At 57.1% G+C, this 16,086-nt stretch overlaps 2 protein-coding genes across 5 annotated transcripts in view; one reads left to right on the forward strand and one right to left on the reverse strand.

Moving 5' to 3' along the window:
• BAHCC1 (BAH domain and coiled-coil containing 1) overlaps positions 1-10,800 on the reverse strand; it is a 56,370-nt gene extending 45,570 nt beyond the window's left edge. For 3 of the 4 annotated variants that reach the window (XM_061144542.1, XM_061144543.1, XM_061144544.1), the window contains exon 1: positions 10,525-10,800. In XM_061144542.1, coding sequence (XP_061000525.1) covers positions 10,525-10,702 — 178 coding nt within the window. In that variant the 5' untranslated portion in view covers positions 10,703-10,800. The remainder of the gene's footprint in view (positions 1-10,524) is intronic. The other variant, XM_061144541.1, reaches the window with a different exon arrangement.
• Positions 10,701-12,061, forward strand: LOC133055653 (basic proline-rich protein-like). Its single transcript, XM_061140785.1, has 4 exons — positions 10,701-10,948; positions 11,038-11,238; positions 11,612-11,784; positions 11,913-12,061. The coding sequence occupies exons 1-4, from the start codon at positions 10,701-10,703 to the stop codon at positions 12,059-12,061; spliced, it is 771 nt and encodes a 256-aa protein (XP_060996768.1).
• The last annotated feature ends 4,025 nt before the right edge of the window (positions 12,062-16,086 follow it).

The raw sequence follows: 16,086 nt of genomic DNA on the forward strand, positions 1-16,086 counted from the left end.
AAAAGCTTATTTTTAGGAGACCCAAAGGGATGCAAAATGTCTTGAAAAAGGGACTGGCTTCAGGCAAACTGCCCTCAAGTGACCTGCTGGCCAGGCATGTGGCAGGTCATCTGGACAGGGCAGCTGCCCCATTGGGCAGGCCAGCAAGTCCTGGGGGACCCCAGGTCCGGCTCCGTCACCTGCATCCTGTGCAGGCCGAGGAGGACTGTGCCCATGGGCCAGGGACAGAGGGATCTGGCGGCACCCTTCCGCGTGGTGCTGCCGAGGCCAGGAGGTGCTGCGGGCAATAGCCCGGTCCTGTCCTCACTGCATCCGTGTCTGAGCCTGGGTCCTGAATCCTGCCTGCCGGCCACCAGGGCCCTATATGGGGTGATGAGAGGAGGCGTCAGGGCTGGTACCCCACCGAGTGAGAGCTGCCTGGGGCAAGGAGAAGCCACCAGGATCTGGAGCAGCAGGGCCTGTGGGAAACAGCCTCCAGGAGACGTGCAGGCAGCGGGTCCCACTAACTGCCACCAGCCCCAAGCAGCCACGCGCTCCTGCCAGGCTGGGCGCTGAGGCTGAGAACCTGGAGCAGCTCCGAGGCCTCCTGGTGCGTAAATGCTGTGAGACAGAGTGGTGCAGCGTGGGGGCCCCACCTGGTGATATAACGCTCCGGTGCCCACAGCCCCTCGCTGCCACACCTGCCGGCCAGGAAAGCACGCGGAGCAGAGGGTGAGGGGCCACAGCCCTGCTCCCTGATGTCTCCTGAGCCCTTATTTTTCTTTTGTTGGTTGACCCCCCAGTTCTTGTCTACTCAGTCACCCAAACAGCCACCATAGAGGGGAGGGGAGGGGGCAGCTCTCCCCAGCATGTGTCCTTCCTGACCCCCCAGGCCTTAGGGCCCAGGTGAGGCCACTGGCTTCTACCCTCTGATCTATCGTAGATGCCCCATCACACACAGAACCTCCTGTGGATGATGAGAGGCACCTGCAGAGGGTGCCGGGGGCCGGTCAAGAGATAGACAGGAAGTGGCCCTACCCCGTGCCCAGCTTTTGCTCCATCAGGTCCCTCCTTTGCTGCAGCAGGACGGGGCAGGGGAGTCTCTGCAGGGACGGCCCCCTTCCTGAGCCTTGTTCCGTCCCCACCGGCCCCTTCTCTCCACAGCCCAACCTCACATGTGCACCCAGGGGCCAGCCCGGGTGCCATACAGATGACGCTGGGCTGTACTGCCCAGTGGACCACTCCCTGCCACGCTCTTGCCCCCTGCCACCGAGTACGGCGCTAAGAAGGAGGGGACTGCCCTTTCTGCCAATCTGTTTGGCTCTGAGACCTTTTTAAGACAGTCTGGGAGCTTCTGCAGATGACGCTTCTGGAAGGTGAGGAGACGCTGATCTGGTCCCTGCGAGGTGGCCACGCAGGCTGGAGACACTGCCAGCGTGACTGTCTCCATGTGTGGTCAGGTATGGGGCGGTTTTCAGTGTAGAGACCAGGGCCAATCCAGACCCCTGTGTTTCCTGCCCTTCTCTTCCAAACGAGGTTCTCCCAGAGCGTTATCGTCTCGATTTTCCAGTGTGGCGGCACACTGGTAGGAAAAAACCGAACAGCACTCTCTCCATGTCTAAAGGCAGGTGCGTGCTTTGCCTGTGTGCACAGACACGCGTACCCCCTCTCGCCCCAGCCGTCCTGCAGGGAGGGAGGCCCGTGACGGCCAGGCCCAGCTCCGGGGAAACAGAGGGATGGAAGGCAGAGACACCCTGACTCGGGACCCTGCTGTCCCTCAGGAAGGTGGCTCCGTGTGGAGGAGGACTGGGCTGCTGCGAGGCCTGGTGAGAGAGACTGCCAAGGGCGGTTAGAGCCAGAGGTCACGGGGATCTGCGCCTTGGTGACTGTGGGGGCTGCCCAGGTGGGAAGATTCCAAGAGGGGCAGGGGAATGGGGCAGAGAAGGTACCTGAGGCAGCAAAGAGGGGCGCACAGGCGGCCGGAGCCTGTTGGTGGCTGGGCATAGATGCTGAGTACTGGGAATGCTTGGGGACAGTGGAATGACAAGAGTAGAGGGTGGGAGCTGACCTAAGGTGTGCGGGGGATGCTTGGGGAAGGGAGACCTGGAGGGAAAGAGAAGCAGGGCTGAAGACTCAGATAGGCTTGGGACTAACTTGCAGGTCAGGGCGGGGCGGGGCAGGGCAGGGAAGCTGACCGGCACCTCCTAGAGGAACTGGGCGTGGGCTCAACAGAGACATGACTTTGTCAAAGCTATGGTTTTTCCAGGAGTCATGGACGGATGTGAGAGTTGGACTATAAAGAAGGCTGAGCGCCGAAGAACTGATGCTTTTGAACTGTGTTGTTGGAGAAGATTCTTGAGAGTCCCCTGAACTGCAAGGAGATCCAACCAGTCGATCCTAAAGGAAATCAGTTCTGAATATTCACTGGAAGGACTGATGAAGCTGAAACTGCAATACTTTGGCCACCTGATGCGAAGAACTGACTCACTGGAAAAGACTGACGCTGGGAAAGATTGAAGGTGGGAGGAGAAGGGGACGATGGACGATGAGTTGGTGGGATGGCATCACCGATTCAAGAGACATGATTTTGAGCAAACTCTGGGAGTTGGTGATGGACAGGGAAGCCTGGAGTGCTGCAGTCCATGGGGTGGCAAAGAATCAGACACAACTGAGCGACTGAACTGAACTGAACAGCTTCACTGGAAGAAGCCTGGGGCAGGTGCTGGGAAAGGACCAGCTCCAGTTCAGTGGAAACCAGAAGATGGGTTCCATGGTGACAGAGGGAAGGAGGGGGCTGAAGCAGGGGCAGGCAGCTCACCAGCATCAAGCCCAGCCTGTCAGGCTCTGAGTCTGCCATCTAAGGTCACTGGGGACCTTTAGGCTCCACCTCCGGCAGCTGGCCAGGAGCTGCAGGATGGAGCAGGAGGTGGGAAGTGGAGACAGACCAGAACACACATTCTGATCACTGGGCCCACTGGCTCTCCCCCAGGCCAACTGGGATGTGATTCCTTGAAGGCCCATTGTGTCTGTGAGTGAGTGTGTGTGTGTGTGTGTGAGTGTGAGCACGTGTGAGTGTAAGGACATGCCTCAGGGTGAGAGCACACGTGAGCAGGTGTGATGCGTGTCCATGCATGTGTGAGCTCAGCCAGTTAACGTGCTGGCGAGCCTGTGGGGACGACGACATGGTCTGTGCCTCTACCCCCAAAGGGTACACAAGCAGGGCCAGGCAGCAAGGCTGGTGCTAAGCTGGAGCCTGCCACATGGAGCTGCCCTGAGAAGCTGGTGGACAGCAGCCTGGCTCCTTCCCCACCCGCATCAGCACATCCCCACCCTGGGTCCTGCCCCTAGGGTCTCATCCCGCTGTGCCCAACCTGCCTTCTCTTCACCCCCATCCAGCTGGGCTCCCAGCACGCCTGCCTTGAGGGTAGGGGGCCCTTCCTGGCCTGACTGTGTGATGTTGGGGCCATGGTGTCCTCCCCAGAACTGCCTTTGAGAACAAAGTCCCAAGGAAGAAAGGCCTTGGCTTCCCTGAAGGAGGAGCAAAGGGATAGAGCCAAGACTGCCTCTTCCCAAGGAGATGGCAGAAGGTGGTTTAGTCCATAAACCACCACTTAAATGTGGCTGATGATTCTCTGTCATTTGGCGGGGTGCCCCCAAAAGACAGCCCCAGGCCACCCCGGGGGACCCCAGTCTGCCGCGCAGGGGCCTCCCTCGGCAGCACAGGCATCCTCTGCCCCTCCTCTGAATTTCTGGTAATTTCTACTGGAAACCAAGTCCCTGCACTTGGATGAAACAGGACTGCTGTAACTTTCCTTTTGGTTCCAGGCACACAGTGGGTCCCCCTTCCCCAGCGTCAAACGTCTTTGGATCTAAAGACACTGGACTCTTTGTTGGGGGCCCTGGGGGGAGGGGCGAGAAGCCCAACCCACCTGTTCATTCCCTCCTCCTCCTCTGCCCCAGCTCTAGGTCAGAATGAAAAAAAAAAAAAAAAGCTTCCTGGCTGATCCAATCTGGAACCTAATCGTCTGGACAGCTGCAGCAGCCCTCGGATGCCAGCCCGGCTGGCTCCCTGCTTGGGCACTGGATGCCTCCCCACCAGGCCCTCAGCCTGCTGCAAACCCACACCAAGCCCCTATGTGGGGCTGGGGCAACTCCCACCCTGTGCCCCCCGCTTCCAATCCCTCACCCAGTTCCCACCGACTGGTCCCCATTCTCTGGTGGCAGCTGCTGGCAGGGCCACAGGAGGCAGTAATATTATATATTACAACAAACAGGGGCGGCCCACTGACAAATAGGCCTGCGTGATCTAAACGGTATATTATCCCATAAAAACGTCAGCGGGCAGGGCGTCAAAGCCGAGACGGAGCAGCGGCCCCTGAGCACAGGCTGCAAGGCCCGAATCTTCCTTGGCACAGCCCGGAGCTGCAGGGATGTGTTCTAGACAGTGCATGCTGGTTGTGATCTTGTTGTTTGCTTTCAATCTTGAATCTTCGGTGGGAGAAAGAAGGCCCTAGAGGTTAACAGGGACCAAGGAACCCCGAGAGAGCTGTCCCCTGGCGGGTGAGGCAGGTGGAGTGCAGCAGTGCGAGTCACCTACTGCCAAACAGTGGGTGCTGCACCCTGAAGCTCTGGCATCAGCTCGAGAGCTCTGGCACAAGGCCCAGCAAAGACCTCCAAGGATGGCCTTTCCAAGGGGCATCCACCTTTCCAAAAGGCTGCTGGTAGTGGCCCGAGTGAGAACTTTCTCTGGATGGGTGATGACGGCCCCCCTTCCGAGGGGCTAAGGCAGCACCTCTGCCCCCGGGGGGATGGTTTCTAGTCATCAGAAGTCATCCAAGGTGGATGCTGGTCAATATGGCATTGACAGGGCTACTGCTGCCTGGTGACGTGAGGCTGGGAAGAGAGGCGACGCTCCAAAGGCTGTGCAGGACTTTCTTGTTGGATTCTCTAGGCAGAGATCAGCCCTGAGGCCACCCAGGTGGAGTCCCCAAATCCCTTCCATGCTGACCTCTGGCCAGTGTGTCCAGGGCCCCTCTAAGAAAGCCCTGAGCAAAGGGCTGAGATCAGGGCAACTGGTGGGAATCCCCCTTAGACTCTGGCCACGCCAATCAAGGCAGCTGCCCGCCCTGCTGCACAGGGTCCCTGGGGTAGAGGGGCAGCTCCCATCTTTGGGGGCCTATATTCAGATATTTATGGTAGGGAAGAGGGCAGGCGGGGTGAGGGGCCCCCAGAGGCCTCTTTCAGAAGAAAGGGCAAGGGGGCCCTGGGGGTGGTGACCAAGGGCCCCTTCCACCCAGAAAGCACTCATTCCCAGTGGCACTGGCTGAACTCTATCTGAGCTTGGGAATTCCCAGCTTACGGCCGGTCCCAGGCTCAGACCCTGGAGCTAGACCAGGGGCATTCTGGGAACTGTAGTCCTTTGGGAGTTGGGAGGGCCTGCTGGGATTTCAGGGGGTGGGGTGGGCATCCCATCAAGAGCAAGCAAATAAACAGAGACAGCAAAGGAGGTTACCCTGACCCTAATCCCAAGGTGGAAGTCTGACATTCCTGGGAAATGGCTGAACTTAAGACATCTGCTCCCTGAAAAGACACCAGCCAATATTGGATTCCAGCCTCAGATCACACCCGCAGTGGCTTCCCTGAGCAAACTGTCTGGAGCTCTTATTTTGGTGAGGAGACCTGGGAACTCCCCAGAGAGGAAAGACCTGGCCTGAAGTTCCCCAACGCCTTTCCTCCTCTGGCAGCTGCCTCCAGACCGCAGGAGAGACAGGGGTGCTACCTGCTGCGCTCCCGGAGAGGCTGCAGCGCATCCCGCACACTCTCGCACATTATTTATGCTCACAGCCCGCGCTGATGACATATGTAAGTTGACAGCGAACATCCTATCAACTTGCTGGAGTGTATCTTGATTGTTAAAACACACTCTTAAAGGTGTACGATCATTTATCAAATTAAAATAGCGGCGCCTTGCCTGTCCCTTTTCTGCCTTCCCTGACCACTCCCCTGTAGCCTCCCTTCTTCTCTGGCCTCCTGGGCATCCTGCCCTTGTATCCAGGCCCTGCTCCTCGAGTGGGGTGGGGGGAGGGGAACCCTTTCCCTGCTTCCAGGGACCCAGACTCAGCACCCCCTCCCTATCCTACCCCAGGCCAGGGCAAGCCCACTAATCGCCAAGAAGTGACAAACGCCAGAAGCCCCACCAATTAAATCTAAACTCAAGCAAAGCTCAGTGGCCAGTAAATTATTATTTTTATTAGCTTGAACCAAGTTCCCGTAAGAGAGAAAGTCAACTTGCTCCCATGAATGGCTCTTGTATAATTTATTTAACTCTGTGCTCTTTGCCAAAGCCTGGAATATTTTTAGCTCGTTCTGTTGTTGGATTTGGCTTTTTTATGTGTGTTTCTGAGGGGTATTTTTAGCTCCCTCCATGTTATTCTAACAGCCTCCTGTGCGTTTTGTCCTGTCTGTGCGGGCTGTTGAACCCAGTCTCACAGCAGACGAGGGAGATTTCTAAGAATAAACGGGAGCATTTGGGGGTGATGAGGGATCCGCACAAGGCCACTCCCTGCCTCGCTGGCTAATTTGCCTTAGTGCTCACGTGACCTGGATATTCCTATAGGAATATCCCTGTAGGAATAATCAGACATGGGGGCAGTACAAGCCCCACTGAGAAAAAACCCACATTCCAAAAATGGCTTCGTTGGGGTGGGTGAGGCAGCCGCAGCCTGGCCGGTCCACGCGGCCGCCGGATTCTGGGCTCCACAGGGCGGCCATGGCTTTGATGTTTGCTTCTGTCACTTACAGAGCAGGATGGGTAGAGTCTTCGGAAAGTAACTCTTTTCACACCTACTTAATGTTGGTAACGGTTGCCGAAACACTCCATCGTGTCATTGAGTTAATGAGGTATTTACGAAATTGTAATTTTCTTCCTATACGAAAAAATATCACATGAGAACGGAGGGGGATCCTTTGATGGGGTCTTTTTACATCAGGAAAATTATCCCCCCCACACACTGCATTTTTCTTTTCCTTTTTGAGATTAAGGATCAGAAGCACTTTTAGCAGGAGAGAAGTTTGCGATTCTCCCACCAGAAGGAACCTGCCGCCCTGTATACTCCCAACAACAACCACAGGCCCAGGGCACCTGGCTTCCAGGTCGGGCCATTTACACGCCAAAGAAGCCAACAGAAGGGGCGGAGAGGAGAACCCACCCGCAGTCACATTGTCGAAACCTCCGCCTTCCTTGGGTGGAGACCCAGTGATTCTCCTTTGGCCCCAAGGGCGACACACAGAAAAGGATGAAGGGCAGTAGCTGTAGCTGACCGGCTGCAAGAGGGGGCAGGGACCCGGCTTCTCCCAGGCAGGGCTGCCTCCTACTAGACGCGCTCCCTCCGAGGAGAGGCGCGATCCCCAATCGCTCCAGGCAGTAGCACTGATGAAAAATCTTGGGCTGGTGTGTTGTTGCTTTTCATTTTTTCCCCCCTAGATTTCACAGCTTTGCCTCCGGACCATCTGTATTAGAGACAAAATCTAACACTGCTCTAAAAATAATGATTCCAAACATTCTAATTGCACCTTTTGGTGACAAGGTTACCAGAACAGCACTTTACCATAAAACCCTACAGCCCGATGATAAAGCTATCCGCACTTTCATTTTGAGAAAAACAATGGGAGAAGCCCTGGAGCCCAACATCCCATCGGGGTCCTTCAAGCTGACATTATGAAAGCGCTGGGTGGGGGCAGCACTGGAGGAGCGCAGGGAGGGAGACCCTTGGCCCAGGCTGGGGGGCTGAGCCAAGACGAGGAATCCTCAGAAGCCAGGGACTCGATCTCCGGTAGCTGGATCCTACTCCCGTGTTAGAGCTGGACAAATAGGAAGAAGCTCGGTGCAATTTTCCTTTCAGCAGGGTAGTCAGTGGAGGGAGGGGTAAGCTGGGCTGCTGCAGCCTGGCTTATGGACCTGAGGCCATCACGGAAATGGGAAGAAAGTCCGCCAAACTGGCCATTTTGAAATCCGCACACGAGATGCAAAAAAAAAAAAATTTTTAATTATACTTTTTCCCTTTTAAACTCGATCATATATAGATAGAGACCAAAGCAAAGTAGTCTGAGGTATAATTCTTTTTTTTTTTTTTAATTGATGTAGCTAAATTTTAAAACCAATACAAGATCCTGGCTTTCAGCAATTTCAAAAGCCTTTCAGCGGCAGATGTTCTAGCTGGACGCCCTCTAGGCCAGCCTTCCAGTCACAAATGGGTTGAACATCTCTAGGCACAATAGGTCTCTCTGGTCCCCCGGGGAGGTGGAAGCAGCCTCCAGGAGCAGTGGACGTGTGGGCCCCCAGTTGCCCCCTGAGGGTGCCCTGGGGACCTCCAGTGCGCTCTAGAGCACCCTGCATATGGGGAAGGTGAGTAGGGTCTGGGTCAAGGACACAGACCAGGCCAGCGCCCACCTGATTTCTCCAGTCCCTCCATGGCTTATAATCCAAAAACCAGGTGGTCAAACTTGGAATGAGCAAGACAATGGTTCGGGTCACCCAGACCATGTTCCCACCTGGCCTGGTGGTGCCTGCATCTGGATATAAGAGCAGAAAGCAGAAATGGCGGCTGACCAGGATCTGGCGAGGGCTGTGGGCTGTTGAATAGGGACGAGGGAGGCAGCAGTGACTTAAACTGATGGGGAATCCAGCCTGGCCATGCCCCCCCGCCCCCCACTGCCCCCAGGAGGGCATGGCCCCAGCCTGTCTGTGCACTACTGGGACAGCCTTGGTGTCAGGGGCTCTTCTGAACCCTCGTTTCTGTTACCCTCCAGGTTAGTGAGCATGGCATATGGCATGGGGGGGGGGGGGGGTGATGCATCCAAAAAAGACTAGGGACGCTATGGCACTGTCCCTACAGCTACTACAAGCCCCCAACCACAGCCCCTCAGTGTGAGCTGAGCTGGGCAGGCAGCATCTCCAATGCAGAAGCAGGAGAGACAAGCACAGGGACAGTAAGGACAGATATTTAAAATCACCGATTGCCCAGGCAAGTGCTTTTGCTCTTTTGAGTTATAAATCTATAAGAGGAAAAAAGCAAGGAAGAGGGAAGAGCGAGGCAGAGGAAAAAAGCACCCTTGCAGAAGGCTCGCACTGGAACAGGAAACACGGGCGAAGCACTGATTCCAGGAGAGGGCTGAGTCCAGCCCCTCCACTCCCAGCTTGCTCTAACTTTTTGAATCTCATGTTGTAAATGCTAAAAGCCCATTAGTAATTAAGCAATTTCTCATTATTTTTTTTCTTTTTAGGAAATTCATGTTTTTCTTTCTGACTGCCCTCCCTTCTGACATTTTCCCTTCTAGCCTGACTCTGCCATCCGTTTTAATCCACACACTAATTGTAATCCCATTAAAGCAGATATAATTTTATTAGTATTCACAGTTCATCAAGCTAGCAATAATAACTGTTACTGCCAAATTAACAACAACAACAACAAAAAAAAAAGAGGCAAACAACATTTCTAATGTTTAGAACAAACTGTAAACAAAAGCAAGCCAACCTTCCAGGGTGACCAGCGGGTCCCCAAACGCGCAGCCACTCCGGCTTCCTGCAAGCTCAGCCGGCGCTGGCCAGTGACCTCCAGGGTCTCGGCGAGGTACAGGCCCCTTTGCCACCCTCTGCCTGGCCCTGCTTCTCCTCTGACCTGGCTCGACAAGTAGTATCGAAGCCACCCCAGAGGGGGACCGTTCTGGAGATTTGGGTCAGCTCTGCCAAGGAACAGCTCTTTCCCGGGAGAGGACTGGAGTGCAGGGAGGCCCCAGCTCTCTTCTCTTGGAGCAAATCTGCGAACTCGCCTGCACCGAAATCCGGCGGCGGCCCCCGCGCCGCCCCCAGCCGAGCCGGCGCCGGCGCTGCCCTCCCCCAGAGCGCAGGCCGAGAGGCTGGGCCACGATCTGGCCACGCTTTGTCCGGCTTTAGCAGGATACCAGAGGCACTTGTTAAAGCAAATGCATCCCCTGCAAACCCATTCTCGCCCTGACACTTCAAGGCTTTATATAGAAACAGGATTTGCTCGTCTTACACCAGCAGTCCCTATTAACGCTCACCCCGCGCACACACCGCCCTAATCCGAGAGGCCGCGGCACTCCCCTCCCCAAGTCACAACAGCCGTTTTTGTTCCCGCAGAAAAGTGGCCTCGTTGTCCCAGCCCCGGAATGTCTTAAGGATGTGAATGCAAAATGCAGAAATGAGGTTTCCGCGGAATTTAGTTCTTCGGCAGGAAGGGGTGGGGGAGGGTGCAGGAGGGGAAAGGCTTTATTTTTAGCCGGCTCCGGGGCTGCCCCTCCGAGACCCTGGGGGACCCCGGGGAAGGGCGCTCTAAACCGCGATGATCCGGCTCGGGGGGCCCCCGCAGGACGCGCGGGCCGCCACCGGTGCCGGAGCAGGGAAATGAAACCGAAGGCTTCTCCGCAAACGCTCCAAGAGAGGAGGGGCAGGCTCCCATCCGACCCTCGACCGTGCCCACCTCGCGGCAGGGTCTCCTCTCCCGCGCCCGCCCGGCTGGCACTGACCTGTGTGCGAAGCCATGGGCAGCGGCGACGGGAAGTACTTTCCGGGCTGGAAGTGAGCGGGGGGCTGCGCGGCGGGCCCGGGCGGGGCGAGGCGCGCGGCGGCGGCGGCGCTGCGGTGGCCCAGGCTTCCGCGCTCCGACAGCAGATGAGGCGGCGGTGCGAAGTCGCGGCCATCCATGCCGGGCCCCGGCCCCGGCCAGCCGCCGCCTCCCGGGAGCAGCACGGCCGGGGCCCGGGGGCGGCTCGGCGCGCAGGCGGCGCGCAGGCGGCGCGGAGGAGGCGGTGTCTGGGGTCACCCGCGGCGGCGGCGGCGGCGGGGCCGGTCAGCACGCGGGCGGACTGGGCTCCTCGGCGGGCGGCCGCGTGCCGAGCCGGCGGCCGCCGTGCGGATCCATAGTCTGCGGAGACAAGCAGAGGAGACTAGGTGACTTGGGGGTTCGGCTCGCCCGGGGGTCCCCGCCCCCGCCCGTCCGCCTGCCACCCTTTTCACCCCTCCGGCCCGAGTCCCGCCAGGACGGGCGGCCGGGCCCCGAGCGCCCCGCGCGTCTTCCCGCTGCACGCGCGCGCGTGGGCCACCCGATCTCCCCCGCGCACACGCACCATCCCGGCCACGCTCGGTCCGGAGGAGCCTGAGGGAACCCGGCCGTACCGCTCGCCACTTCCCCTTCGCGGGTCCCTGCGGCGAGGGCGCCGCGGCGAAAGGCTGCTGGCTCCGTTGGGTGATAAAAACCCAAATCTGCGAAGCCATCACGCATACACACACACACACACACACACACACACACACACACACACACACACACACGCACACCCTCTCCCCTCCCCCGCTGCCCAAAGGTGTCTCTGAGGAAAGGCCTGGGGTCCACGCTAGCTTTTTCCCTCTCTCCATTCCGAGGTCCAGCTTTTACTGCATTCTGCTTAACCGAATAACCATGCTAATTAAGCGAGTAATTTTATTGATTGTAACTCAAGAGTTGTTTTTTTTTTATAACCTTCCTTTTTCCCCCCTCTCCCATCCCCCCCATGCGTCTTTTGGTCCATTCTTTTGAACCCGCCGCTCCTCCCCCCCACCCCCACCCTGCCACAGCCCTAACGGGACCAAGCCCCCACCCCGCAATGCCGAGCTCGGACCCTGGGCCAGCTCCCGGAGCCCCAGGGGTCTACGTTCGCCGGCGGCGTCACCTGAGCCGCCACGCCGCAGTGCCCGGCCGGCCGTCCGGGAGCTTCCTAGCGAGGTTCAAACAATCACCCCGCCCCCCGGTGAAATTCGCCCAGGATCTTCCTCTGCGAGTTGGGGGTTTGGTGGGGGCCTCTTTGAGAGTCAGAAATTGTTCTTCCTCAACGCCCCAAATCGGCCACGGAATTTCTCCCTTCGGCGCCTGCCCCAGGTCGCTCGCTGAGCCGAGGCCGTTCTCCGCACGGCCCGGGGACATGGGGTTTGCGACGCCGGGCTCGGCCGCAGGGCCGCGGACAACTGGCCCGGCCCAGGGCAACCTTCGTCAATGCCCAGGTCCCAGCGGACCCCTGGCCTCCGTAGTCCACCTCCACCTCTCGGCTGAGTCACTTGTAATGTCCCCCACCTCCCTTCTCTTCCACCCCCACCCAACGCGGAGAGTCCACTCCGAGGCGAAATTGGAGACAATTTCAGACGCTGAGTGTTAAACGACGAAGCAAGCAACATAAACTGAACAGCTGTGCGCCCGCGTGGACCTCTTTCATTTTGCACATTTCTCATTTCCTCAATCTGCATTGTTTTAACGTTTGATATCACTTCGAACAAAAGGGAGATGGGCAGGCTCAATATTCTTAACTGTGAACTTTGCAGAAAGTCTTCGGATTTTTTTTTTTTTTTTTTTTTGTCGTCCCACCGTGACAACAAAGCGATTAAGATGTTTTCCATTTTGTGAATACTATTTAAAATTACTATATTTAATGCTACAGGTTCTACACGTCTTATTTGCAGACTGTTTTGTGTTTGATTTAATCTATAACCGAAAACATAATGTATTAAGCGAATACATATTTGCTCAGCTGATAAGCTTTTTAATATTTATTCGGAGAGCTTTTGCATTGTAAATAAACGGGACCCACACAAAGAGTTCTCTTTGTCTCTCAACTTCCTACAAAGGGGTTTTGGGCTTCCTCCTCTCTAGGGATCTTCGGCTCTCTACCCCGGTCTAACAAATCACTCAGCTCGCCGCCGCTCGGGCCTACTGAGCGAACGCCTGGCCTCAGGACCGGGAGAGCGCCGGGCGAGGGGGCTGCCCGCGCTGGGGTCAGGGGAGGGAGGGGCTGCCCGCGTGGGGCTTAGGGCCTCCGGGCAGCAGCGAGCTGCGAGCCGGGGGGCACGGGGCGGGACAAAGGGAAAGAAGGAGGGGAGGGAGGTCGAGAACCTGCGGCTTCAAAGGCGCCGAAGGCCCGCGGCTGCGCGCACGGGGGGTGGGGGGCTTCCCAGCGGCCTCCGGGAAACCGCGTATACTCTGCTTTTGTTTGTGGGGTTTCTTTTTTCCAATAAGAAATTCCAAAATTGTCGAGAAAAGGAGTTGCTCTCGATTCTCGGGACGCGGGCTTGGCTACCAGCAACAGCTTTAATCTTCACCTTCTGTGGGCCAGATCGATCCTTCTCCACCAGCCCTCCAGACTTTGACTCGGAAAGGGATGGGTTGTTGTCGCCCCTCCGTGCCGCGGAGATTCTTACCAGGTCGGAGGGGCTTTCCTTTGTGTTCTTGGCTCCGGGGAAGAGGCCGCGCCGCGCCTCCCAGTCCGCCAGAGAGCGGCTCCCGGGGGCCTGCGGAGCACGAGCCCGGCAGGGAGCGGGGCGGCGACGCGCGGCCGCCGCCGCCTGGGCCCGAAGTCTCGGATCCCAGGCGCCGCCATCTGCGAATCCCAGGGCTCCGAGCCCCCTCCCCCCAGCGCCGAGAGACCGCAGCCCGCGTCGGGCCGGACTTGGAAAGGACACCGAGCGAAAGCGGTGGCATGCCAGGGGCCCCCGCGCCGGCTGGAAAATCGCTGACAAGGGTACTTTGGAAAGAGTCGAACCTCGAAACGCTGGGTCCTCCCCAGGACTCCGCGGCGCGATCCCAGGAGTCGCCAGTCTCTCTGCGCATGGCTCGAGCGCTCCAGGATTGTGGGAGCGGCTCCTTCGGTTTTGCTTCGGTTTTAATTTAAACACGGAAAACCCTCCCTTTGCTTCTGCCGCCCGCATCCTCCGGCGCCGTCTCCCGGTGCGCTGGCGCTGTGGGGCCTGCAGGCTGGGCTGGGCCCCGCGCACACTCGGCGCGTGCTGCTCGGGCGCCGCCGTAGAACCCGCTCCCTGCGAAACGGTCGCGCCCGACACCCACCCTACTCCCGCCAGGAGAGGACTGAGGCCCGTGGCTGCTCCGGGCCCCCGCACCCCAAAGCGCACCCGCCCGCAGATGCCACCTCGGGGGTGGTGGTCTGAGCCCTGCGCGCCGCCCGGAATGCGCTCGGTGAGAAAACCACTCTTCGCTGGCCTCGCTTGGCCCCCTCCGCCACCTTAAGCCGCCCCAGAAAATTTTTTTCTGAAATGTCCAGAAATGAATTAGGCTCTTGAAAGCGAACCGCCACAAACCTCGCCGTTACCCCTCTCCGCCCGGTCCCTCGCCCCGCACGCGGCTGGCGGCCGGCAAGCCCCTCTGGTAGGCGGCTCGGCCGCCTCGGCCAGCGCGAGCCAGTCGGTTCCCGGCGCCGCGGAGCGACCGGGCGGAGCTGACCCAAGGCTGCTCGGGGGAGGGGAGCAGCATGGGGGGCGGGGGTGCAAACAATTGGGGTTCATTCGTGGTGCCGCCAGAGCCGGGAGCGCGTTGGCTGCGTCGGGAACCTCGCCGACTGTCTAGCCGGAGCTGCCCGCGCGGCTTTCGCCGGACGCAGCCTGGCGGTCCCTGTCCTGTCGCGATTATTTATTTTTAATGCTGGGTGTCGATCGAGACAACAAGCGCTCAGAGCAAAGCAAGGACGCATTACGGGGGGAATTTTAAACCGATCGATAAGATTTTTCAGAGGGGAAAAAAATCGCTATTATATATAGTCCATTAAAAAAAAAAAAGCCTGTTCGACATTATAACGGATTTTTTAAAAGGGAAGATATATACTTAACATCGCAACCCTGAATTTCTCTTACTAAAAAAAAAAAAATTGTAAATCCCCAAAGCCAAAATAAAAATAAAATAATAATAAAAATACAAAAACAAAAAAAAAAAAATGAAAGCAATTTCAGTTACTTACTGGAGGTTGTTTCCTGGATACAATTGAATGCAATACAATTAAACCAGTAAATGTGACTTTGTTTTGTATTCCTATTGGTATTTTCAATGTGCTGACTGTTGCACTGTAAATGCACCGCTTCCACAACAACGACTCTAGCGAGCCCATCCAGAGCGGCTCTCAAACCTGCAGCCCGGCGCGGCGAGCCACGGGCCCTGCATACTAATAAGCTCGTGCCACTCAGCCCGGAGCAGCCCGTGCGTTGATTGGCCGCGCGGCCCTCCGCGGCCGGGAGCTCGTGCCACTCATTCGGCGTAAACAGGCCTCCCAATAGGCTGGCGCCGGGCCAGGGAGCTGCCAATCAGGGAGCAGCAGGGCTACTACCAAGCCCGATGGCGCCTAATTCAAGCCCGGCGACTGCGCAGCTCCTTTGCGCAGATCGTTGCTGCTGAATGGGAATGTGTTGGCGCAGGGCGGGAGAGGGAGCAGGGGCGAGTGGGAGCGCTTATCCACGCCGAGGGGAAGGCTTTTGCTTTTTTTTTTTTTTTTTAATTTAACCCAGCAGGTCTAACGTTTGGCGTCCGGTGCACAGGGGCCAGATGATACAGCATCACGCGTTGAAGCAGATGCTTTTAAAAATACCTGGGATGTCTGGCAGGTGGCTGAACCCGGCACAGGTAGGCCCGAGATCCGAGCATAAAGGCCTCCTCGGGTTGCCTGGCCCTACCACCACTTCGAGGCCTCCACCTGCTCTGACCAAGCTCAGAAATGCCTGCAAGCTCAAAGTCTGGGTACCACGGACTCTTGAGTCGCCGGCCTTGTCCTCTCCTCCTCTTTCCCCAGGGAGCAGAATCGGGGGAGAAGTTCTTGTGTCTCTGGCCACGTATCTGCCGACCCTCAGTTTTTATTCCCCTTGGCTATATTTTGCAACGGAGCACTGATGAAAATGAAAATCGGTGATTTATGGCCATGACAAAGATTGCCCTTTTTTCATCTGCAACTAGATTTTTTAAATATGTTCACCTTGATACCCACAGTGTGAAAACCATGCACAGTATTTTTTTTCAATGTCGCTCTCCTGCATATCTGCTAAATTCTTGCCCTAAATAAAAAAGCTACTAAACAAATATCTTCATCTTAATCAGATGCAAACTACTTTTTAGGTTATTCTTCAAATATTTCTGTTAGAGTTTGGTTTCCCAACGATGCTATTTATGCTCGGGAGTCAAGTCTATGTCTTAGTGGCGACGGATACATTACTTTTACTCCTCTAGGTGCAGTTTTGCTTCCCCCTCCGGGGGGACAAAAATGGTATTTAAACTAGATGCCAACCAACTA

Source organism: Dama dama, chromosome 5 (genome assembly GCF_033118175.1).
Source record: "Dama dama isolate Ldn47 chromosome 5, ASM3311817v1, whole genome shotgun sequence".
Classification (NCBI taxonomy): Eukaryota; Metazoa; Chordata; class Mammalia; order Artiodactyla; family Cervidae; genus Dama; species Dama dama.

Coding starts and splice junctions, on each gene's coding strand:
- LOC133055653 (XM_061140785.1), top strand. CDS start 10,701: ATGCCGGGCCCCGGCCCCGGCCAGCCGCCGCCTCCCGGGAGCAGCACG. Junction 10,949..11,037: donor AGACAAGCAGAGGAGACTAG/GTGACTTGGGGG, acceptor GAGTCCCGCCAG/GACGGGCGGCCGGGCCCCGA. Junction 11,239..11,611: donor GGCGAAAGGCTGCTGGCTCC/GTTGGGTGATAA, acceptor ACCCTGCCACAG/CCCTAACGGGACCAAGCCCC.